Source organism: Dama dama, chromosome 10 (assembly GCF_033118175.1).
Source record: "Dama dama isolate Ldn47 chromosome 10, ASM3311817v1, whole genome shotgun sequence".
Lineage (NCBI taxonomy): Eukaryota > Metazoa > Chordata > Mammalia > Artiodactyla > Cervidae > Dama > Dama dama.
The window spans coordinates 42,214,442-42,237,879 of NC_083690.1; the positions used below are offsets into that span (position 1 = coordinate 42,214,442).

The 23,438-nt window shown below is 56.7% G+C and overlaps 3 protein-coding genes across 16 annotated transcripts in view; 1 reads left to right on the forward strand and 2 right to left on the reverse strand.

Annotated features, from left to right (window-relative positions):
- ADAP1 (ArfGAP with dual PH domains 1) overlaps positions 1 to 1,859 on the forward strand; it is a 35,960-nt gene extending 34,101 nt beyond the window's left edge. The window contains exon 11 of one of the 3 annotated variants that reach the window (XM_061153840.1): positions 66 to 1,859. In XM_061153840.1, coding sequence (XP_061009823.1) covers positions 66 to 94 — 29 coding nt within the window. In that variant the 3' untranslated portion in view covers positions 95 to 1,859. The remainder of the gene's footprint in view (positions 1 to 65) is intronic. The other 2 variants (XM_061153839.1, XM_061153841.1) reach the window with 2 other exon arrangements.
- Positions 1,747 to 15,031, reverse strand: GET4 (guided entry of tail-anchored proteins factor 4). 2 transcript variants are annotated; one of them, XM_061153843.1, is made up of 9 exons: positions 14,853 to 15,031; positions 11,268 to 11,346; positions 10,973 to 11,054; positions 10,446 to 10,595; positions 8,878 to 9,016; positions 7,555 to 7,695; positions 7,343 to 7,418; positions 7,069 to 7,141; positions 1,747 to 2,449 (listed from the first exon to the last, which is right to left on the reverse strand). In XM_061153843.1, exons 1-9 carry the CDS (start codon positions 15,005 to 15,007, stop codon positions 2,364 to 2,366), a joined length of 981 nt encoding a protein of 326 aa, XP_061009826.1. In that variant the 5' UTR covers positions 15,008 to 15,031; the 3' UTR covers positions 1,747 to 2,363. The 2 variants fall into 2 exon arrangements, with proteins under 2 accessions (XP_061009826.1, XP_061009827.1); XM_061153844.1 differs by lacking the exon at positions 14,853 to 15,031 and adding an exon at positions 14,163 to 14,516.
- A 597-nt stretch (positions 15,032 to 15,628) lies between these two features.
- SUN1 (Sad1 and UNC84 domain containing 1) overlaps positions 15,629 to 23,438 on the reverse strand; it is a 43,095-nt gene continuing 35,285 nt past the window's right edge. For all 11 annotated transcript variants that reach the window (XM_061153853.1, XM_061153847.1, XM_061153855.1 and 8 more), the window contains 5 exons: positions 23,336 to 23,420; positions 20,808 to 20,923; positions 19,528 to 19,695; positions 17,741 to 17,833; positions 15,629 to 17,386 (listed from right to left, as the gene is read on the reverse strand). In XM_061153853.1, the coding sequence (XP_061009836.1) occupies positions 17,273 to 17,386; positions 17,741 to 17,833; positions 19,528 to 19,695; positions 20,808 to 20,923; positions 23,336 to 23,420 (576 nt within the window). In that variant the 3' untranslated portion in view covers positions 15,629 to 17,272. The remainder of the gene's footprint in view (positions 17,387 to 17,740; positions 17,834 to 19,527; positions 19,696 to 20,807; positions 20,924 to 23,335; positions 23,421 to 23,438) is intronic.

A 23,438-nucleotide genomic window follows, 5' to 3' on the forward strand; every position in this document is an offset into this window, starting at 1 on the left:
CTGGCGGAGGGGGAGCCCTGCGGCCCCATGTGGCCGTGACCCGGCAGGGCCCTGTCCTTTCGCAGTGGAAGCCCACTTCAAGCACAAGCCCTAGTACGAGAAGGTCCCGGAGGCCCGAGGGCTCTGGACTGCCTGGACGTGGCCGTCGCGGCCAGCGGGGCCTGAGCTTCAGCCACGAGCACCCGTGTCTCTGGAACCTCAATGTGGGCTGGCCCAGCCTGACCCCGCCATGCTGCTGCCCACCCCCCATGGGACGCCCACAGACCACCCCCCCCCACCAACCTCTGCCCGCTGGAGCCCCGTTCCTCTGAGGACCACCCCCCAGCTGCCACTGCCCACCTGAGCGGGAACCCCCCACCCTTGAAGCTGGGGACAGAGGGCCGGCCTGCATGCCCCCCTCCCAACACGTATTTATTGAAACCCGCTGTGTCTGTTGTGGGGTCCTGGGGGCCGGAGTGGCAGACGTGGACCCCAGCCTCAGTGAACTGACCCGCACCGACGTGTGGGTCTGGGGAGTCGGGCCCCCACGGTGGGAGCCCCAGGGCCTCGAGCCTCAGGCCTGGCTGCCCCTGGGTGCCTACCATGTCAGCTTGGGACTCTGCGCTGACCGTGACCCCCCGTCTCTGCCCGCCCTCACTGTCTCTGACCCCTCGGAGGATGGAGCCTGGGCCCAGCTCATGTCTGCAGCCCAGCAAGCTGCTGGCCAGTGGTAACCGCCCCCAAGCCTCCCCATGTGCCCGGGCAGGGGGACAGGGCGTGGTGGAGTGGGACGTGTGTGGGGGTCACCCGCTAGGTCATCCGGGTGCTGTCCTGTGTGGCCACGACACGCTCCCAGGGGACCTGGACCAGCTGCTGGGACCGAGAGGGTGGGCGCCGGGCCTGGCCTGGCCGGTGGGCCCACAGCCAGAGATGGGGCCAGGCGCCCTCCTGTGAGCCCGTCTCCCCTCGCACCTGCGCGAGCACCTACAGTGCAGACCCGTCACAAACCCGCACCCTGGGCGGGGGCTGCAGGCTCCAGCGGGGACCACAAGCCCCCCGCGCCCCCCACTGGGGCCACCGCCAGGGCTTGCCAGGTCAGGGGTCACCAAGATGGCTGCGCTAGGTGAGGACCACTGTGAGGTCACCCAGGGCCAGAGCCCCAGACACCCTGCCCCTGGCGCCTCCTCCAGCCCAGGTCCCAGGGAGCCCAGGTCCTCGACTTCCAGAGCAGGCAGGAGGGCTCGCCCAGGGTCCCCAGACCTTCCCGACCACGCAGCCTAGTGGACTCAGCCTCGGGCCCTGGGTCGCGGCGGCCCGCTCTGTGTCAGCGTGGGCTCTGCACACTCGTGTCTGTGTGCGCACACCCACGTGCTCTGCCAGAAGGCTGCATGACGGCCCAGCAGAGAGGATTTCTCAGAAAAAAACAGAACCCACACGGGGGGGCGGGAGTCAGAGGCGCAGAGCCTGCGTGCAGACATCACAGCACGTCCTGCTCGATGAGACCAGGGCTCAGGGCACCCAGCCCCACCGGCCGCTCGCGGGGCCGGGGGCCTCACCTGTCCGCAGATTTGGATACGATACTGTTAATACCTAAACCCCTGACACTCTCCCAACACGGGCCACCTGGTGCCACCCACCAAGGATGCAGTCCAGACAGCTGGAGAAACACTGGCCCCGGCGCCCGCGGGCCTCCCGGGGCGTCCGGCCGCTGCTCCCCGCCCACACCCGGCCCCAGGAGCTCCCTCAGAAAGGACCACTGCTGCTGAGCCCAGTATAAAGGATTTATTTAAACTCAACAATGAACACAAACCTTCCTTTAAATTCCATTTTTACAGTAAATAAAATTGTGTACTGCGTTCCTTCCCATGCATGATCACTGGGTATTAATCTACAACTCTTATTATTATAATTGTGAAAAAATAAAGTGTTTCCCCTTTTGTAACCGTCCCGGGCATCTGGTGCAGCGTCAGTGACGGACAGGCCTGCTCGTCCCAGGCTGCTCACCTGGGTAAACCTGAACCGTCAGGTCAAGGCCTCAATCACCCAGTGACGGTAACACTGCCCCACGAAGCTGGGGGTCCCGCAGCCTCCTGACGAGACCCGCTCTGGTGGCTGGGCACTCAGCCGCCCAGCTGTTGCCAGGACACGGTGGCCAGGCCCCCCGCCCCGCCGAGCCCTCCCCAAGCAAACCAGACACAAGGGCCGGGAGGAGGCGCCGCAGGGCCTGTGCTTTATTGGGGTCATCAAGGTACACGGCCACGGCCCGGGCCCGGGACACCCAACACACGGCCACGGGGCCCTGGCCAAAGCCCGGGGCCGCGGTCTGGACTCGCGCTGGGAGCCACCCCGCCACGGTCCCGGCCGAGTCTGCAGGTCTGCGGGCGTCAGTCGAGCTCAATGGGGCTGCTGTCGTCCTGACTGTCCTCACCCTCCTGCTCCGAGGAGCCCATGAGGCTGCTCAGAAGGTTCCCTGGAAGGAGGCGCACGGCATCGTCAGCCCAGGGCCGGACCCCGTGGCAGCCCCTGCCCCAGAGGCGCCCTCCTCACACCCAGGTGTCCTGCTGGGGTTGCGGGGCGGGGGGTGGCAGCAGTGCCCATCAAGGGGACCCACGTGGCCACCAGCACAGGCCTGGGGTCACAGGTGACTGGGGTCACAGGTTATCTCTGCAGTGACGGTTCTAAAGCCACAGGTAACGACACTAACTGCTGTCACCTGTGGGCCTTGTTGGGCCAGATAGTTCTTTTTACCTAATTTTTATCCAAAGAACCACTTCTCTATCAATACCAGAGTCGAGTTTATAAAGTGCCTGAAACCAACCCACACGGGAACAAGGAGGCAAGGGCGTGTGGTGCCCCCGGCCGCGCCCAGCCTGCTGCGGCACTCTGGGACCCAGGACAAGCTCTGCGGGGAAAGCAGGGCTGCTGCTGAGGCCCTAGGCGTGGGGGTGCTGGACGGGGCCCCCGAGCTGAGTGGCCACGGTGAGAGCCTAGGAAAGGGGAGCAGCCCCCACCTCGCCACAGACTCCGCCTACAGGTCAAGTCCAACTTGTATCTAAGGGGAAACAGCTTCTCAAATGATCCAGGAGACAGGAAGAGCTTCCCCTGCAGCAGCACCGTTTGACGACGCTCACCCCAGCCTCCCCGCAGAGCCCCATGGGGCAGGCTCGCCAGCGATGGCCTATCGGGCAGGGGACGCTCCGAGGGATTCGCTCTCCCAGGCCTGCGGCCCTGAGGCCCACGGCAGCTCCAGAGCGAAGGACAGGGGCTGTGGGTTCGTGGAGAAGGGGCTGTCTGCATGTCTGTGAAGTTCCCCCCAAGGAAGCTAAGATGACAGGCTGCCTGGCCTGCACTTCCCCCGGGGACAGTGGTGGGGCCTGGCACATCTGGACTCTGCGAGACACGTTTTATCTACTCAAAAGTAAACCTAAAGCATTAAAGATGTCAAAACCCACGTCTGAGTGCAGGACTCTGCTGGTTGGCAGCTCAACTGAGAGTTGGGAGTCGAGACAGAGGCAGCACAGACAGCAGGGCAGGATGGGGAGAGGCCCGGCCCCGAGAGGCAGTGTCAGGGCCTGCACCAGCCAACGCCGAAGACACACACTCCTGACAGGCTCCAGGGTCAGGAGACTGACTCTGGAATCAGGCTCCAGCAAAGAAAATCCCAGAACCTCACGGCTTCACTGGTGAAACTGCTGAACTAGGACCACTCGTCCTTCAAATGCCAGAGCCAAAAGACACTACAATGAAAGAAAACTACAAACCAATATTCTTTATGAACACTGATGCAAAATCCTCAACAAAACACTACCAAACCAAATTCAGCAGCATGGTGAAAGACTCAGACACCACGACCAAGTGGGATCTGCTCCTGGAATGGAAGGATGGCTCAACATGTGAAAATCAGTCAACATGATACACCACAACAGATGAAGGAAAACACCAATGATCATCAAGTGATACACATAAAACACTTGACAAAGTCAACACTTCCATGAAAACACTGAGAAAGGAAACCATCTCTCACCACGATGTGATAAAAGCCATATATGAGCCCACAGCAAACATCACAGCAGGGACAGACTCAAAGCTCTTGCCCTGAGACCAGGAACAGAGCAAGGATGGCTCCCACGACTTCGGGTCAACGTGCTACAGGCGACCCTGAACAGCACCGGGTGCACTGCCCGGCCCCTCACATGCACATTTGTTCTCCACCCTCACACTCAAGCACTACCGGGTCTGCAGCCGCTGAGCCCACGGACAGTGGGCCAGCTCTGAGTTACGCACCAGCTTTCGACCGCTCAGGGGGTCAGCACCCCAACCTCTCCAGCTGGCTGAGCCCACGGACAGTGGGCCAGCTCTGAGTTATGCACCAGCTTTCGACCGCTCAGGGGGTCAGCACCCCAACCTCTCCAGCTGGCTGAGCCCACGGACAGTGGGCCAGCTCTGAGTTATGCACCAGCTTTCGACCGCTCAGGGGGTCAGCACCCCAACCTCTCCACATTGTTCAAGGGTCAACTGAACTTGAAGTTCTGGACAGAGCAATTAGGCAAGAAAATAAAAGGATTACAAATTGAAAAGAAGTAAAATTATGTCTGCAAGTGGTATGATTTTACATGTAAAAATTTCCAAAGAGTACAAAATAAACAGAAACAATTCTATTTACAATCGCGTCAAAAAGAATAAAACAGTAACTAGCTGAACCAAGAAGGTGAAAGATTTCACAATGAAAAGTATAAAACATTTCTGAAAGACACGTTAAGTGAAGACACATTCCATATTCCTAGACAAAAAGACTTAATATTGTTAAAATGTCAATACTACCTAAAGCCATCAACAGACTGAATGAAATCTCAAATCCCCAAAACATTTTTTGCAGAAATAGAAAAACCCATCCTAAATTTCATATGTACTCACAAGGGACTCAAATAGCCAAAACAATCTACTCTCAAGGCTCTTTGACTGAAAGAGCCAAAACAATCTTGAACAAAACTGAAGTATCACACTTTTTCATTTAAAAACTTACTACAAAGCTATAGTCATCAAGGTTGGGCTTCCCAGGTGGCGCTAGTGGTAAAGAACCTGCCTGCCAATGTAGGAGACGCAGGTTCGATCCCTGGGTCAGGAAGATCCCTGGAGAAGGAAATGGAAACCCACTCCAGTGTTCTTGCCTGCAGAATCCCACTGACAGAGGAGCCTGGCAGGCAATAAACAGTCTATTGGGGTGCAAAGAGACAGACACGATTTAGTAACTAAACAACACAGTTGTCAAAACAGTGTGGTCCGAGCATAAAGGCATACCTCAACCAGTGGAAAAGAGAACCCAGAAAAGAACCCTTGGATATGTGGTAAAAGATTTTTGACAAGCGGTGTATGCCCACTTGATGGGGAAAGGGTAGTCCTTCCAACACGTGCTGTTGGGAAAACTGGAAATCCACATGCCAGACAACACAGCCGGACACTTATGTAAGTAAACCACCAGAGAAAAGACCACCTCAAAGGGATCCAGGACCCACATGAAGGCCTAAACTAACACAACTCTTAAAAGAAACCACAGGGCAAAAGCTTTGTGACACTGAACTTGGAAATGACACCAAAGGCACAAGCGAGAAAAATAAGTGGACAAACAGAATGAAAGTTTTAACATCTGTGCATCGGAAGACGTGCCAGGGTTTCATGCTGACGTGTGCCAGACACCAATACAGTATTGTAATGCCGTTATCCTCCAATTAAGAACTAAAAAAAAAACACTCCAGGGAATAACACGGTGATGAGGGAGAGGAGGCAAGAACAGGTGGGACAGTGGGTTTTCAGGGCAGCAGGAGAGTAATGGTGTGTATGTGTCCAGACTCAGAACACAGACGCCAGAGTGACCCTGATGTATTCGGCTCTAGGTGATGAGGCTCTGATGTACTCAGATGTACTCAGATGATGAGACCCTGATGTACTCAGCTCTGGGTCATGAGGTCCTATCAGAGCAGGCGCATCATGACAGGTATACCCGCTGGTGGGGGGGGAGGCTGTGCCTGGGTGGGGAGGAAACCTTTGTACCTTCCTCTTAGTCTTGCTTGGACGTAAAACTGCTTAAATGCTTTAAAAAAAAGAAGCCAATCCACAGAATGGGAAAAGACACTTGCAAATCATGTATCTGCTAAGGAAAATACCCAGTATAGAGTATATGTACTACTCTATAGGTATATAAAGTACCCAGTATAAAGAACTTGTACACCAACCAACCTGATTCAAAACCAGGGAAATGACATGAACAGACCTTCACAAACGGCCGACAAGCACACGGAAGAAACACAAGGTGCTCAGGCACTAAGAAAACACAAACCAGCACCGTCACAGCAGGCCCAGCACCCACACACTCGGTCAGCTGCCGTCAACAAACGAACAGCAAGTGCTGCCGGGACGCGGAGGTCCCGGACCCGCAGCCCCACCGGCGGCTGTGCAGAACACAACGGCTGCTGTGGGAGGAGGGTGTGTGCTCAGAAATGACACAGATCCAGCAACTCTGCTTCTGGGTGTCCCAGAAGGACGGACAGCAAGACCTCACAGAGATTACTTGCACACCCACGTTCACAGCGGGCAAAGGGGAAGAACCCACACACCTACTGGTGACTGAACAGATAAACAAGACGTGATCCATCGCATGATGGGACACATATCACCTCAAAAAGGAAGATCACGGCAGCGGCCGCAGCCAGCACAGCACGGACACTGGCTCGATCACACGAGCTGCCTGGAGGAGGCAGGGTCACAAGGACCGGCGGGGGGCTGGGGCTCGGGCGGGGGACAGTGTCGGCGTGGGACGCCGCCCAAGACAGCCGTCCACGGAAGGGCAGCCACACGGCATGCGGCACGTGATGTGTGCGTCACCACAACACACGCCTGGCTTTGACTCTGTGGCCAACAGACAGGAGCCCAGGGGAGAGTACTCACTGGGGGCAACAGGCCCTCAGCTCCACCAGGGTGGGGCCGCGGGGCGATGAGCCAGCAACCCTCCTGCCAGCATCGGGCATGCTCCAGCCCGGACACGCCCTGTGCTCTGAGATGCACCCACAGGCCCCCACCCGGGAGCCCCCTCACCTAGCAAGCCTCCGTAGGATGACGTCTGCTTGGGTGGAACACCGAAGAAGAGCTGTCCTATCCTGTCGAGGTACTGGGGGAGGCAGACACTGAGCCAGGGCCACGCCAGCAGCTTCTCCCCACCCCCCTCCCCCAGCTTCTCCCCACTCCTCCCCCTCCCCTCCTCCTTCTTCTCCCCCTCCCCCAGCTTCTCCCCACCCCTCCCCCAGCTCCTCCCCTCCCCCTTCTCCCCCTCCCCCAGCCCCTCCCCCTCCCCCCATCCCCCGCCCCTCACCTCGTTGTACATGGGGTCCCGACGCAGGGCCGGCTGGTACTGCTCACACAGCACCGTGAACACCGTGAGCTTCCCCCTGGAACAGGAGCGGCAACACACTGCAGCCACGCGGGGCCACAGGCACGGAGAGAAGCCACATGCCTCCACACACACGCCTCTGCACACCTCCAGTGACTTCACACACAGCCACACGCCTCCACGCACGCACTCACCCCTCCACGGCCAGCAGCAGAAACCAGATGAAGTTGAGCAGGGGCTGCACGAAAGGAGGCCCGCTCTCGATGGACGGGTGTTTCTGTGTGTACGTCGTGAACACCACCGATGCGCTGCTTTTGTTTTTCAAACAGAGAAACCTGGAAATAAGAAACTTCCCAGTGAGCAGGTGCACCCAACCACAGGAGGAGGAGCCGGGGGGCCCCCGACCCCGCCCCGCCCACCAAAGGTGCCTGCCAGGCCCTTCGCAGCAAGCGCAGGGAGTCAGGGCTGACAGTGTGGGGACTGACTCCAGGGGGCGCATGGGCAAGGGCAGCAGAGCCGCCGCGCGCAGCGGCTCCTGAGCCCGGCGCCTGCCTGCACCCCCAGCGAGCAGACGTGCTGGATGCCGCCCAGCACCGCTCTCCTTCCTATGGAGGACGTGTCTGCGGCCAGACTTCAGTGCGGTGGGGGCCCACGACACAGCCAGATGGACAGGGAAGGGCAGAGGCTGGAGGAGATGTTGGCACCACGTGCAAAGCTGGGGTCAGGGCGCTCTGGACGGTGTCTCGGAGTCGCAGATTCAGCAGCAAGTGGTGCTGGTGGGGCTCTGAAGCTCCCTGTCCAACTCACACGAGACACAGCCCGGCCCGAGGCCTGGCCACCAGATCTAAGTCCTCTCTGGGAAGGCTAATCTCATTCACAACAGCGGTGTGTCTGCTGGGGAGAGAGGCTGGGCCCCAGTCACCTCACGTGAGCTCCCCACCACGTGGGCCTGACATGGTGCTCACGCCTCCAACGACTCTGCTGTACCGCACTGTTCTTAAAACAAATTGTCCAAAGAACACAAAAGATCAAGACTCAACTGGGACAAAAGAGCAAAGACACAGAGCTAGGTGGGAAGCTGATAGGTGACACCCATCACTGTGTCTGGAAACATCAAACGTCTGGGAAGACAAGCCGCCTTTGAGCAAAACCCGTGTCATACGGACACGTCACATCCCAGGGTGGTGCTGAAAAGCCAGTAAATGTGTGTGTCCCACCGAAAAAGTAATTCCCTCCCAACTAGACGTGATGGATAAACGGGAAAACAAAATTGATGGCAACAAAAAAATAAAGCATAAAAAGTACTTCCACTGTCAACAGAAACATCACAAGTTGATCGAAGAGAGGGCAGGTCTGGAGTCCCCAGAGGACAGCAGCAAAGTCATGCTTGCGGACGTGAGCTGTGTGTGGGATGCCAAGTGACTTCAGACCTGTCCTTGCGTGAGGTTCGGCCAGAGGCCGCCCTCAGACCCCGGGAGACCACACACATGAGGGCAGGACAGCAAGCGGGTACCTACTGGAGGACGGCCTGAGCCACAAACATGTCCACCTCGCTGCGGAAGCCGCGGGCCGTGGAGTACTCCACCAGCATGTTGGCGCAGCCCTCGCCGTCGCTCGAGTGCAGGAAGTGGTATCGCGACTCGCAGTAGTTCTGTTCTGCGGACAGAGGGCGGGGGGGCCGTGAGTGCTGCGAGCACAGACGCCACCTGGGTGTAGGCCCGCGGGGACAGCTGGGGGTGAGTCAGGAAGGCAGAACCCGAGGCGCCCAGGAGCGGGGCACACGGGGTGGAGCCCAGGGGCCCTCTGTCCACGTCTGCCACCCTGACGAGGAGCCAGGATTGGACGCGGGCTCTTTGGGGACCAGCCGTCCTCTGCTGCTCGGCTCTTCTGAGCCTCTGACTACATTGGCTACTATCCTCTGGGTGGGTGACCCCAGCCCCCACCTGCCCAGTTTCAGTAGAGGACTGGAGCCGTGAAGGGTCCCTCCTCACATACGTAGGCCCCCCGTCCCCCCATCCCACCTTCCAGCCAGTGGCTCCCACCCAGAGCCACTCAGCTCCTACCCCAGACACTGGGATGTCTGGAGCTACTGTTGGCCATCACAGCTGGGGGAGCTGATGGCACCCAACCCCAACCCTAGACCACCCAGGAGCTACAGAGCAGGCGGGACGCCCAGGGTCAGTGGCGCAGAGGCCGAAGTCCAGCTACAGGGCAGGGACCCTAGGTCCCGCTCACCCACCACACTAGGCCCCTCTCCTCCAGGGGAGACTCCATGGCTCCGGGTTAAGCCTTCCCCAACCCCCAAACCCAGGTCACGGCCAGCTCCTGGCTGCCTCCAACACAGAGCTAGTTCTGGGGTCTCCTCAGTCTCCTCTCCCTCCAACCCCAAGCGGTTTCACAGCCTCCAGGTGAGAGAAGAAACCTGGCAAGTCTCCAGCACCCTCCAGCTCCTGGCAGGCCCTTGCACAGGACGTCGGACCCTGCCGCACACCCCCCGGGAGGCCGCCCATCGCAGAGGGGGCCTGCAAGCACCCCTCAGCGCAGCTTCTCGTGTGCGCAGCCTTCCGCCGACCTCACCCATTGTCTGTGCCTGAGACCCTTAAAACGCCTGCCCCGATCTTCAAATCCTTAATATACGCGTACCAGAGCTGCACAGCTCCCAACTGCAACAAGGCCTCCGCGCAGGCGCTGGCCACACAACCCGGGCTCCGCAGACACGGGTAGGCCGGGCACGCAGGCGGACGAGGCAGCACAGGGGGGCCTGCCAGCCCGGCCAGCGTGTCCACAGCAAAGTGGCCTCTGGCCGAGGCCTTCTGAACCGCCACAGGCTGGGGCAAACGAGGCCGCCGGTTGGTGCGGTCTGACAGCACCTGCCCGTGGCCGCCATGCATCCACCCGGCCCCGAGGACTGCCGCCGCGCTGATGGGGCGGCGACGCTCAGGCCACACCGGCCCTTGGAGATGCCCGCCCCGGCCGCGATCGCCCGTCTAGAAGAGATTGGTGAGTGCGGACGGGTGGGTGGCGGTGGCGGATGCAGGGCCCAGCGCCTGCGGCCTCCTCGGGGCCGCCCACCGGGCCCGCCTACCTTTCCACAGGGTGAGGGCCAGCAGCTGGTGGAGCCGGGGGTGGCCCAGCTTCCCTGACCCGCCGCTGGACCACTTGAGGGCTCGAGACACGAACGCCACTCGCTCCGGGGAGTTGGGGTCCATCAGGCTGAACAGCTTGGCCAAACTTTCTGCAAACGATAGCACACAGGCCTGACCCAGAGGCACGCGCGCCGCTTCGGCTTTGTACCGGCATCTCAAACAAGTGAAAACCCGCCGCTTCAGGGTGCAAAAGCGAAGCAGCGCTGGAACGGTGGTGGGGCCCTGGGGCCACCAGACTGCCTGCCCTCACCAGGCACCTCCCCAGCAGGGCCCGCGAGGGGCGCAGGCGGGCGGGAAATGGGCTGCGGATACCCGGCGCCCCCCCACGGTGTCCGTGCAGGCGTGAGTACGTGAGCACGTGAATGCGTGCGAGAGTGCATGTGTGAGTACATGAACGCATGCATGCAGGCGTGCGTGCATAAGCGCGTGCGTCTGCGCACGCACGGTGGGGCTTGCGCCGCCTCACCCAGCAGTTCGTCGGCCACCTCGACCTCCGCCTTCTCCAGCGACTCCAGGACGAGCATGGACAGGTCAGCGGCGCTGTTTTGCTGTAAAGTGTTAGAGAGATTGGTCAGTGGGAAGAGAGGCTCCTGCCAGTTTTCAAAAGGCGGGGAAGCTGGCCGGTGGCTCTGGCTGCCAGTTAAAAACCAGCGACCGACCGCACCTAAGAAACAGCTCCGAGCACCGAGGCGGGACATGGGCGCGCCAGAGCCGCCCTCCAGACCTCTCCCCGGCCGCTCCCGGTCGTGCTGACAGCTCACCTGGCCGTGGCTGAAGAACAGCAGGGCTCCGGAGCACATGAGTTCGCGGGCCTCCGAGTGCTTGCTCTGGGCCATGTACCTGCGGGAGACAGGGCGGGCCGTCAGGTCCCGCCGCACAGGCCTGCTGAGCTCGGCCACCCACCCCCGTCTGGTGACAGTGACAGGTGACAGGGTGCAGGCACCCTCTCCGACAAAGCAGTACCTCCCTGGGGCAGGGCAGGGGTCTCAGCAGCGGGACCAGAGAGGGGCTGGGGGCCACTTCCAGCTGCAAGCACAGGTCTGACCGTGCAAAAGGCAGGGAGAACCTGGCCAGGGCCACGCGTCGGGGCCGATGGGCTGCTAGGCCGTCCCCTCCGCCCTGAGTGCTTTCCACCGGGAGCACGTCTCACTGGGGACAGGAGTTGGAAAAAGCTGGCTTCCCAACTGCAGACGGACAGGAACCTGATGGGCAACGAGGTGCACACAGAATAGAAAGGATGCTTCCTCCACAACAAGTGAGACAGAGATCCGGGGGCGGGACCGGGACTGAGCTGAGCGCAGGACACCAAGTCCACTGGCCACATGTCCTCTCAGGGACAAACAGGCAGGAAACCTGTCCAGCCGGTCAGACCTGCGTCCTGGCCCAGACAAGCCGAGTCAGAGATGTGAGAAGTGTGCGGCCAGCAGGCGCGCAGGAGAGGAGACACGGGAGCCCTGCTGCCCTCCGGCTCAGGCCAGGGCCAACCACAGAAAAGGGCTTTTCTGCACCCAGCTCGGGAGCAGCGGCCTCAGCCTCAGCGCGCAGGGTGGGACCAGGAGGAGAAACCCACAGCCTGAGAAGCACCCAGGGCACCTGCGGGCATGGGCCGGGCATGGACACGACGCAGGGCTTCTGGAAAAGCAAGCCCGTGTGCGGCCACTGGCAGAGACGCTCACACAGCGGGCTCTGCTCCAGGGACACGACAGGCTCCGGATCCTCCCCCTGAAGCACAGCTAGAGATAAGCTCCTAAAAAGCCAGGGAGGGACGGGAGGCCCGAGAGGCAGACAGGCCGCATTCCTGGGGCAGCAGCTCCGGTTCCCAGTGACCACAGCCACACAGTCCTGGGCAGCCCTGCCCGTGGGAGAACCGCCATCACCTTGGGTCTGGAGCTGCCTGCTGCTGGAAACCCCACAGCAGTGACAGGTGCCCCAAAGCCCGACACGCTTTCTGGACGCCGCAGAGGGACATGTCTGACCCCGCCTGTCCCGGCAGAGAGGAGGCCACAGAGACAAGGGGGTGCCCGTGGCACCTGAGACAGAGCTCAGCCTTCCTTGGAACCAGCAGCTCCTGCCCTCCTCGTGCAGCACACCCCCAGTATATCCAACCTCCTGGGCTACCCAATTCCTCTCCCCCTCCTCAGGCTGCTGGGGGACACAGTGTAAGTGAATTAAAATAGCACAGATTGGTCAACTTATCCAACAGGTGAATGGATAAGATGTGGTCCACCCATACAACAGAATACCACTCAACAATAATTAACTAGTGACACATGTAAGGGTGAATCTTCAAATGATCATGCTAAAGAAATTCGAAAAGTCAAATAAAAACAGGACATACTATATTATGCTACTTACATAAAACTCCAGAAAATGCAAACCCATGTATTCTAACAGAAATCAGTGGATGCCTGGGGGCAAGGGGTGAAAAACTCATTATAAAGGCAGAAGAGAAAGCTTTGGGGCATGAGGGGTACTTTCAGTACTTTGGTGAAATTTCTTGGGTGAATACGTATGTCAAAACCCATCAAATTGTACACTTATGTAAATGTTTAAAGCACTTACGGCACCCTGCAGGCCGACTGAACTGGGCCCTCTGGACAGCCGCTAGTGCACCTTGCTTGGGTCCACAGCTGACCATTTACTTCTCAGGAGTCCTGAACTCCTGTAGGAGCCCCTCAAAGACCAAAGAGGAAGCCAAGACTTGGAGAAGAGGTTCAGCAAGTTGTCCTGGGTTACAGGTCACTGAGCAGAGAGGAAATATGAACCCGAGTCAAGGCAGGTCTGGTGGTCACCACAAGCACACTTCGGGCACAGGGAGGCCTCTTCAAAGCTAATCAACAATCACGTTCCTAGTACAGCAGCGACTGCAAAACTGGCTCAAAACAAGGAACGCTGTGTTTATTTTTGGGACGATCCAGTTTTGCTGATTAATCACTGGGGCAAATATTTATATACAATTCCCTGAGAACAGCAAGCACCGGACAAATCTCAAGTGCTACAAAGCTCCCATCCTACAGATCTGATTGGCTGAGCAGAAGGCTCCGCGTTAGAGACTTTAAACCTGCTTACACCTTTGGTTCATCCCCTGAAGGACAATTAACTCCCTCCTACCTGGTCCTCTGGGCCACCGAGCCGAAACACGATCTGAGGCAGACGCACTACGTCCCAACCAACCTACAACCAAAGCAGAAAGTACTACCAGAGTTCCCAAGACCCTGATTCAACTTGCTGTTAAAAGAAAACATTTATATCTAGGCCTAAATGGTGTAAGGCAGACCTGACTGCCCATAAACATCACAGCAAAATATCTGCCGTCCTGCGACAGTTTAGGAAAAAAAAAACTACGCAGATCAGATTAAATCCTCCAAAATTATCTTTAAATGCTAACAAATGGCCCAAATGTTTTCTGGCAAGAAACCTGAAGACTGATTGCATTTGTGTAATATACAGGGACGCCTGACGCACGTAGGCACAACTAAGAAACTACAACATTAGCTTGTAGTGACAGCAGAAACGGTGTGACACACTGCAGTCCAGAACAAAACTGAGCTAGGCAGTGCCCTGACAGCTCCGAAGGCCACACTAAGATGACATCTTATTTAATCCAATATATCCACGCGGCGCTTCACCGTGCCATCAGTACTTCCTGAAGTTACCTGACATTTTCTCTGCGCTGAGTCTTTGAAGGCCGAGTTTTTACACTCACAGCCCATCCTGTGAGGGACTCACATTCCAGAAGCTCAACTGCCGCACGTGGCCAGCGAGCCGCACAGGTACAACAAAAATACTGGCTTTATGGAAACAGCCGATTTAGTAACAAAACAAGGTGAGCAAGGGCGACACAGAAAGAGGAGCAATATGTTTACAGCCTCGCGGCCGGACCGGGAGGGAGAAGAATCGTGGGACTCCGAGCGAGGGTTTCAAACTCAACGGCGCTCAGGGCGGGGGAGGGGAGGGCGGCCGGGCCAGGGTCCGGAAGCCGGGCCGTCTGCATTCTCGGTCAGGGTTTCGGGTTGGGTCTGGGGTCTCGGCCGGGGGTTTGGGTGGGAGCACGGGTCGGGGATCCAGCCTCGGCCGGGGCTCTGTGTCGGGCTCTGGAATCCGCGGGCCCGGTTCGGGGCCCCGGGGGTGGGTGAGGGGCCGCGGTGTCGCTCCCCAGCCTGCAGCCCGCCCCCGGGCGCCTCACCGCCGCCCGCTCCCACCGCCCAGGCGACGGGCAGTGGCGCGGGCCAATGGCGGCGCGGGGCGGCGCGGCGCGGCCAATGGGGGGCGGCCGGGGGCGGGGCGCCGGCCTCCGCGGCCGGGCGGAAAGCCCTGGAAGGCGGCGGCCGCGACGCAGCGACTACCTGAAGAAGAGGGTCCGGTACATCTGGTGCGCCTCGTAGTAGTCGCCCTTCTCGACGCTGGCCCGCAGCTTGCCCTCCACGCGCTGGACGCCGCCGCGGTTGCGGGCGCCGTTCCGGGCGCTCTCCTGCTCGGCCATCGCCGCCGCCGCCGCCATCGGGCCGGCGCTCCGCGCAGGGCTGACGCTGTCGTAGGCGCGGTCGGCAGCGCCTCTCGGCTTCCGTCCCGGCGGCCTCCGGATGCCCTCTACGGTGGCCCGCGAGGAGCCGCGCGCTGCCGGGGAGGCGGGGCGCGCGCGGGCACGTGACCGCGGGGCGGGGCGCGGGGATGGCGGGGGTCCACGGACGACGCCGCGGGGCGGGGCGGCGCCACAATGGCGGCGGCTGAGGCGCCGCATGCGCCGTCTGTCCCCGGTTGCGCCGGGAGGGCGCGCCCCGCCGTGACTGCGGCCGCTGAGACACCGAGGCTTTCCGGGGAAGAGCGTGCTCCCAGCCCTTCACCGGGGTGCCGGCGGCTCGCGGTACGGGGACAGTGCTCGGCCCCGGCGCCCGACACCCGATCCCACCGCTGTCTGCTCGCGGGTGGTCCGTGGGAAACTGTGGGAAACGCGGAGACACGTCTGCGCCTGGGGCGCGCGCCGCCGGGGGGACGCGCACGGCGGAGGCGCGCGTGCCGCGAGGCTCGCTGCCCGACGACCCTGGCCCGAAAGGGTCGGGGGAGGGGTCGCTCGACGCGATGTGTCTCCCTCATCGCCCGGGGCAGAGACGAAGCAGGTAGAGAAAAGAAACATACTGTTTATTATTACTTTGAAATGTCACATGCACTTTTAAAAATTAAAACTCTTTATTTAAACATTTCGGTAGCGTCTTACCAATTTGGTGGCAGCAAAGAAGCTCTACCAAAGACAAGTATGTTGAAAAGCATTTACAAAAATACATTGCACAAAGTCCTGTCTCGCATCTTTAAAAATAAATATTCAAAATATTTCCACCCCATCTCCCAAATTTAGCTTTATAGGAAATTTTGATTTATATATTTATCCTGTAATATATGAAACATATGTATATATTTTATCCAACTTAACTGCATAGGCATTAGTTTCAATTCTGACAAGAGTGAAAAAAAATGCTAGTTTATGTAGTTTTTGTATATTTGAGGACTGTTGTGCAATATACATAAAACTCTTCAGAAAACCAGTCAGCACCATCATTTTGTCTTTTTCTGAAAATACAACATTTATGGTACACCAAAAAACTGTCTTAACCCAAAAAAACTTAAATAATTTTTAAGGTAAAACATCTGTAACTTTAAGTGCCTTGCAGATACCTCATTTATAAAGTCTGCTCAGTAAAATAGTCTAAATATTAAATATTAATTATAACCAAAACAGAATGGCCAAGTTGTAATAAAAGGCAAATCCAACCAGAGCCAGTACAAAGTGCTGCTGTAAGAAAAACATCACCAAATGTCCTGGTTTCATGAATTTGCCACATGGGACAATCTTCTTTAATAACCGTAAGTGGAATAAAAACATAAGCCTCTGAAAGACAGAGCATGTTAGTGTTCGTTCGCTTTTCAGCAAAATTCAAAACAAAACCTGAAAATATCTAAAAGATTGGATTTCTTGGTTCCTATTCATAGTGTGAAGTGAAACTGCAGGGAGAATCCGATGGGATGAGCCCAGTGGAGACCTGAGAACTCTATTTACATGTTTGTGTAGATCCAGACCATCCCCTCTCGAATCAGACACACTTCAAAGGTGCAACACAGGGAAACTCTCCACGGTTCCTGAATGGATGATGGAAAATCCTTCTCAGTGGTGGAACACACGAAGCAGGAAATCCCATTTCCATTACTTCCACACCTGGTGATACTAAAGAACCACTTTTGCCAAAAGAGGAGTATCTCACCCTAAAGGAAGGGAGTTCAGCTCTCAGCTTTGGTGACTTCCCTGAAAGACATGTGTTGGGTTGAACACATATCTGCTCCCAAAGGCCCTTTCAAAGGGGCCAGTGAAGGCTGCTGTCAAGGCTCCAAGAACACTCCAAACTTTCCAACTTTCTTTGCTTTGTTCCAGATGTCAAGCAAATAGTTTTATGTTCAAAATCAAATCCCCCCCACCCCCAAAAAATAAGTGTCTGTGTGAACCATACATTCAAATGAATTTCCAGAGACCACCAGCAGCTGTCAGGTCTCTGATCCCAAGCAGTCAACATGCAGTGTTTCCTGGGGACAGAATAGCAAGCTGGGTATATGAAGCTGGTCAGCATTCATCACTTCTACCCTGTGTCCTGCTGGCAGTCGGTATGTTTATTTCAGGGGTGAATTAATGCTGCACTCTCTATGCCTGAGTCCATGAAGGATTCCAGTGTTCCAGGCTGTCCAGTATATACAAAATGTACAAGGATAGTGAGTCATCTCTTTACTTGATAGGCTCTCCATGAACTCTGAACCGGTAAAGACATGTGTATTCAGGATGGCCCCAGTTAGAAAAAATCCGCAGTTCCACAATTTGGAAAGCTCTTTCCGGTTTTTTCTGCAATTGAGGGGAAAAGAGAAAAATCACACATTTCATATTAATATGCCCAAGCCCCACCACTTGCCCAGCTATGAGACTTGAGATTAAGGAGCCAAGTTGGAGATTAAGCTTTTAACATGAAATATATCATCATAGGACACAAAGTTCAGGTCATTACGTATGACACATTTGTGCAGAACAAGTTACATACTAAAAAGGCTCATTCTAGAACAGAGAAGCTAGGAAGCTCGCGTCCACTTGGTCAGAGGCTGGCCCTCACGCCCCGTGGACCGTTCTGTCAAGTATCTGTGGGTCCTGAGGCCGGGACTGTGGCAAGGGACCCTGAATGCGCAGGAAGTGCGAGGTCCTTACCGGGGCCACGAACATCTGGAGTGATTCCCCTTCCTGATCGTAGGTGAACCGTCCCAGGAGCTGCCCTTCTTCCTGATACTCGTTTTCTAACCCCTGAAACAGAACCATCTAGTTACTAAATAAAGGGAGAAGACAATGAGGTAGTGGGGTGGGGTGGGGTGGGGGGGGATTACGTTTCCATTAAAGCAGGGAGAAGTGCCCAGGAAGGCTTGCTGTGCGCTGGGCATTTTGTTAAGGGCTTCTCACAGACCACAAAGCCTGTGAAGCAGGCATTATTTTCCCATTATACAGATCAGGAAAACTGAGGCTGGGAGCGGGCACGCTAACCAGGCAGCAGACCACACTCGACAGCCACATGGCCCACTGTTGCCCTCCACACTCCAAAGTGGAACCCAGGGCACCTGGTGCGCGCGGGAAAGGAGAGCAGGCCAGCAGAGTGTGGCAGACTCACTGCCAGAAAGAGAACGGTGGGCGCCAGGGGCTGAGGGACGGGAGTCAGTGTCTGTGCAGTCTCCGTGTGAGACGAGGGAGCTCTGGACATGCCGGAGGCGACGGCTTCCCACAGGGTGAGTGTGCCTGATGCCCCTGAGCTGCACACTCACAGACGGTTAAGGTGCTAAGTTTACGTTCTGTGTATTTTACCACAATAAAGAAGTAACCAGTAGGAAACAAGTGACTATTTAGATGTCTGTTTCATAAAAGGAAAAGGACTTTCTAGGTGTAAAAATGCCATGGAAGAGATTACAGGCAACGAGCAGGTGTAACTAAATATGGAACCAAGACTGACAGTGGGAAGTATATCTGTAACAGAATGGCTCACGATCAATGTTTTTACATTAGAAAACTAAGATGTTCATAAGGAAACTAAGATACCAAAAGATACATGGATAGAAACAAACCAGACTCTACAAAAAGAGGAAACATGCATGTGCAATACACAGTCATGAAGATTAAAATAAGAACCATCAGGTTAGTGGGGATTTTAAAAAAAGACTCAGAAAGGGAACCACGAGATGAGGAATGCCTCTCATACTAACAACACATGCGGTCTGATGGATCAAAGGCCCCTCGTACCCCCGAAACATCAAGCCGCCTGAGTGTCTTTCTGGGGAGCCACTGAAGAGGGAAGGCAGCTTTGGGGAACCTGGCACATGGAAAGGGGCACTCTGGGGAAGCGGCCCAGTGCGCAGTGGCAGGAGGTGATGCTCCAGTGTATCCAGGTGTCAGATGCTGCTAAAACGCGTACAGTGACGTTCACTGCCATGGACAAATTCTTAGGGTCAATTTGCTTTTTTAAGGTAGGAAGTGAAATTTTATGAATGGTGTTGTCTCAAACTGTGCACTTCCTTTTGCCAAGCTACGCAGCTTGTGGGATCTTAGTTCCCAACTGGGGCCTGGGCCTGTCACTGGAAGCACCGCCTATCCGTTGGACGGCGGGGCGTTCCCTCAGCTGTGTGTGTTATGGGAAAATGCCAGTGTTAATGGTGACTGCTGAGGTGCTGGGATCTGGGTGTCCTTTTCCCAGCACCCTCACCATGTCCTCACACCGGAATCAGAACAGACTCCACGCTGAGCAGACGAGAGGCAAGTCCTCCCACAGCCTCCCTCCCTGGAAAAGTCTGGGAACGTCTCCCTTCATGTTTTCTGGATACTCAGAGGTCAGCGGGCAGAGGGGAGGATGCGAGGGGCGACGCTGGCAGTATACTCGCGTCCCAGCCTTCTTGGGGCTCATCTCTGGAAGAGTCCCTGAGGGCTGAGGAGGGGTCTCAGGGTTTGGGTGCACTCACGAAAACCGCGAAGTCCTTGGGGGCGCTGGTGATGCTGCCCGTGGGCGACAGCGCTTTCGGTATGTGCTCCAGGGTGAAGGCGGTCGGGCAGATCGTCATTGACAGCCTCACCACCAGATACCCCTGGGAGCCTTTGAACGCCCAGCAGTTCCCTGGGTAGATGTCAGGCTGAGGAAAGGCAAACACTAACACTTAAAAGCTGAACAAGCTCCTAACCACTCGAAAAAACAGGAGTAGTGAGAGAAAAGACTGGTTAATATTGAAAAAAACCAACCATAGAATTTTTGTTGGTAAGAAACGGTCATACGAAAGATCAAAAACAGGAAGTGAGGAAAGGCATCCGTGACTTCATCCTGAAGGGCCACGTACACAGTGCGAGGTGACGCCCGGTGGGTAAGCCTGAGAACAGGCGGCACACGGCGCTGCGAGCACCTCAGACACAGGGAGACTCCTCGTTCCCAGAGCAACGCGAAAACCACAATTTAAGCAATACCTATGCCCATCTCTCACCTAGCAGACAGTAATCCCCACCAGACAAAACCCACTGTATGCGCTGGGGATGCACACCCCGCGCACCAAGCTCAGAGCAGCGAGACGCAGCCCCGGCATCACGGAGCAGACCATGCACGCAGCCACCCTCCGGCTGAACAGAGCGCCCACGTTCACGCCCTGTGTGTGGGGACAGCCCCAGACGACAGAGGCGGAACACTCCCCTGAGAGAGGGCTTGTACTGCGGCGGAGGAGCCTGCAGCCCTCGCCTGGGGCCTGCTGTCCAGAGGCCAAGACCACCCCCAGTCCATCCCTGTGTTCATCTCCGCCTCTCCAAGTGCCCCAGCCGCCCACCCTGTGCCTGGGGCCCTGGGTCCCCGGCAGGGTCGTTCCTGCCTGCAGAAAGGCCAGGCTCCCCAGGGGCAAGCCAGGCTGTGCCCTCCCACACAGGCCTGGGTCTGAGTCGTAGGGGACACCCCCGAGAGACAGTGAAGCCCAGCACGGGACGGCACGGGCAGCCTCGCCTGCCCCGAGTCCAGAAACAAGGAGAGCCAGCAGAGGCGTCAGAAATCGCCTCTGAGCGAGCAGGGATGGCAGGGACGGAGAGGTGCGCGACTCTGCTCCTGGGTCTGGGGCCGCTGCGCGAGGCACATCCTGGACCGTGGACTCAGGACTTGCATGCTCCAGCCTGCACCTTTGTGGAAGTGGAACGCACACACCCCCAAACGGTCACAGACGCACCACAACTGCTCAAGGCCGGGACGCATGCGGCAGCCCAGACGCCTGCTCACCTGGATGGCCACGCGGGGCGACTGGGAGAAGTACCAGAGCGGCACGCCGAACAGGCTGATGAGTGCGGTCTTGGTCTCGTACGTCTCGGAGCAGCGGGTACTCAAGACGCTCCCCCCTGTAGCAGAGCGGAGACGCGACTCAGCATCTCATCCTACTGTTTCGGAAGCAGCATCACTCTCACCTTAGACATCTGTCTGTAATGTTCTAAAACTTCTCACGTTTCTAGTCATGTAAATAATCTTACATGAAGAGCAGCTCCAGTCTTACTTTTTTAGTATTTATTTACGTGGCTAACGGGGTCTAGACGCAGCACTGGGGAGGTTGGCTCACGGCCGCGCCTGGCCCCCTGGGTGTGCTGTGCCGGCTCCAGAGCTCAGGCCTTGCTGCTCCGCAGCACATGGCCCTCCCAGACCAGGGGCCGCACCGGGTCCCCCACATTGCGAGGTGAGTCTCTAACCACTGGACCACCAGGGAAGCCCCTCCATTCCTAACTTTACTTTTTCCAAATTCAGAGTCCATAGTTCACAAATGTTTTAGGACACACAGTCCTAATGCCAACAAGACACTGGGCTCCCCACCTGCCACGATGAGGGTGGTGACTCTGAGTGAACTCCTGTTCTCATTTTAAAATAAAGAACGATGAATCTAACCAGGCATCGGGAGTTCTCAGAAGGCCTACTCACTGCTGGGGTAATGAGCAGTGTCTGCTAACAGGACAGGACTTCTCTTTGGAAATAAACACAAATGTCCTGAAGTAGATAGTGGTGACCGCTGTAACAGGAGAAGTATGCTAAAAGCCACCCAACTATACACTTGAAAATGGTGAAGTCTGTTATATGAATTATATCTCAATAATTATAATAATAAAAAGTGTTAAAAGAAATAAAGTCCAATTTGTCTCTCAGCAGTAAATGGGATAGGATGTTGGTGTCAAAACAAGTTGGCGCGGAAAAAAACATCAACTAAAGTAAACTACAAAGGAAACAAGTGTGTGATTAATAAATCCAAGCAGTCCCGAGCCGTCTGTCTGCTAGGACTAGTGGTGCCTCAGCTGGCTGCACACCACCACCCCGGGGACACCGGCAGATGCAGCCCCGGCCCCTCTTGGGGCTTCTCACCTCCAAACAGGAGAGGCGCGCATGGGACAGAATTTTAAACAAGAAAATAACGTGATTTTGATCTAGCTGATCGGCAGGTCCAAACTTCTGAATTCTTTTTAAAATATCTTATTCTCCATCTAAAAAAGTGTCTCCTTAAATACATACAGTGACTCAGTTTTTTCACTTAGGAAGAGCCAATAAATGCTTTGCTCAGTAACAGAACATTTAGTTCAGCCTTCTGGGGATGAGGAGAATTCTGAATCAGTGACATACCAACCTGTGAGGACTTACACCTCTAAGAAAACATGGCAACTACTGGTCCCATCGAACTGGTAAAAATCATGTGCTGTCTCTGAGTTGTGCAAGTTCCCTCAGAAACCACTGAATTTCAAAACACAAAACTAAAATCACTGAATATTCTGAAACAGTCATTCTAAACAAAAGACACACAAGGAGCAGCTGGGCACCTCACTGCTTTCCGATGCTGGAAGAACCTGGCTGCCTCTGGCAGGAGCAGCAGCCCCGAGAGGGTGAGTGAGGGGAGGCCCGCGGCCCCCCCAGCCCCGTCCTTAGCCTGCCAACTGCCCTCACCCCTCCCACAGGTCCTCACATGGTTAATGACGTGTGTCAAGAACCTACTTTCCTTCAAGAGACCCTAAACATTCAGAAAACTGGGATTTTCTCCAACGCATCTGGTGCCAAATGCTCCCTGAACTGACGTGACGTCCCTCCCGTTTTCACACGCATCTCCATGTGTGATCCCAGGTGCTGTCCTGCAGGTCACCGAGGGCTGGCGACAGAGGGCCATGGACATGCTGCCTCGCTGAACCACAGGCTGGCTCTTCTAGCACACCCGGGGCCACGGCCATGCAGCACCTCCGACTGGCCGCCTTGAGAAGCCGGAACAGTGCCCATCCTTTCTACCCACCAGCTGTGGCTTCTGACACAGTAACGGCCATTGTTCTGTCATCTGTCTCCCCCTTGGAGGGGAGGTTCTGGGGGGCAAGGACCGTCCGATTCACTGTTGTGTCCCTGATGCCCCCAATGGGCCCTGCACGTGGCTGACAGGGAGCACTATTGTCCTGAGAAACAGTCTGAAAAATGCTCTAGTCAGTGGACTTCTATACTTTAAAAAACCCACACACTTTACAATACACAAGACTGTAAGTGAATAATCAGTAGTTCTGGGGTTCTGCTGTGGCCTGTCATCTAGCTGCACCCACAGCCCGCGCTCCGGGGAGCCAGTGCATCTCCACCAGACCGCAGGGACACGCCTGGAGTACCGCTCCCCCTCAGGCCGTGCTCTGGGGAGCCAGCGTGTCTCCACCAGACCGCAGGGGCGCACCTGGAGTACCGCTCCCCGTCAGGCTGTCACGTACTTGCCCACGTCCCCGCCCCTGCCCTTGGCTGAGGAGTCGGGCACTCACCCCCAGACTCCAGGGCGAAGTCCACCATGCCCGTCTTGTCCTGGGAGTACAGCTTCAGGGCATTGTTCACGATGACCCGTGCTTGCTGGGCAGAGGCGGCGCC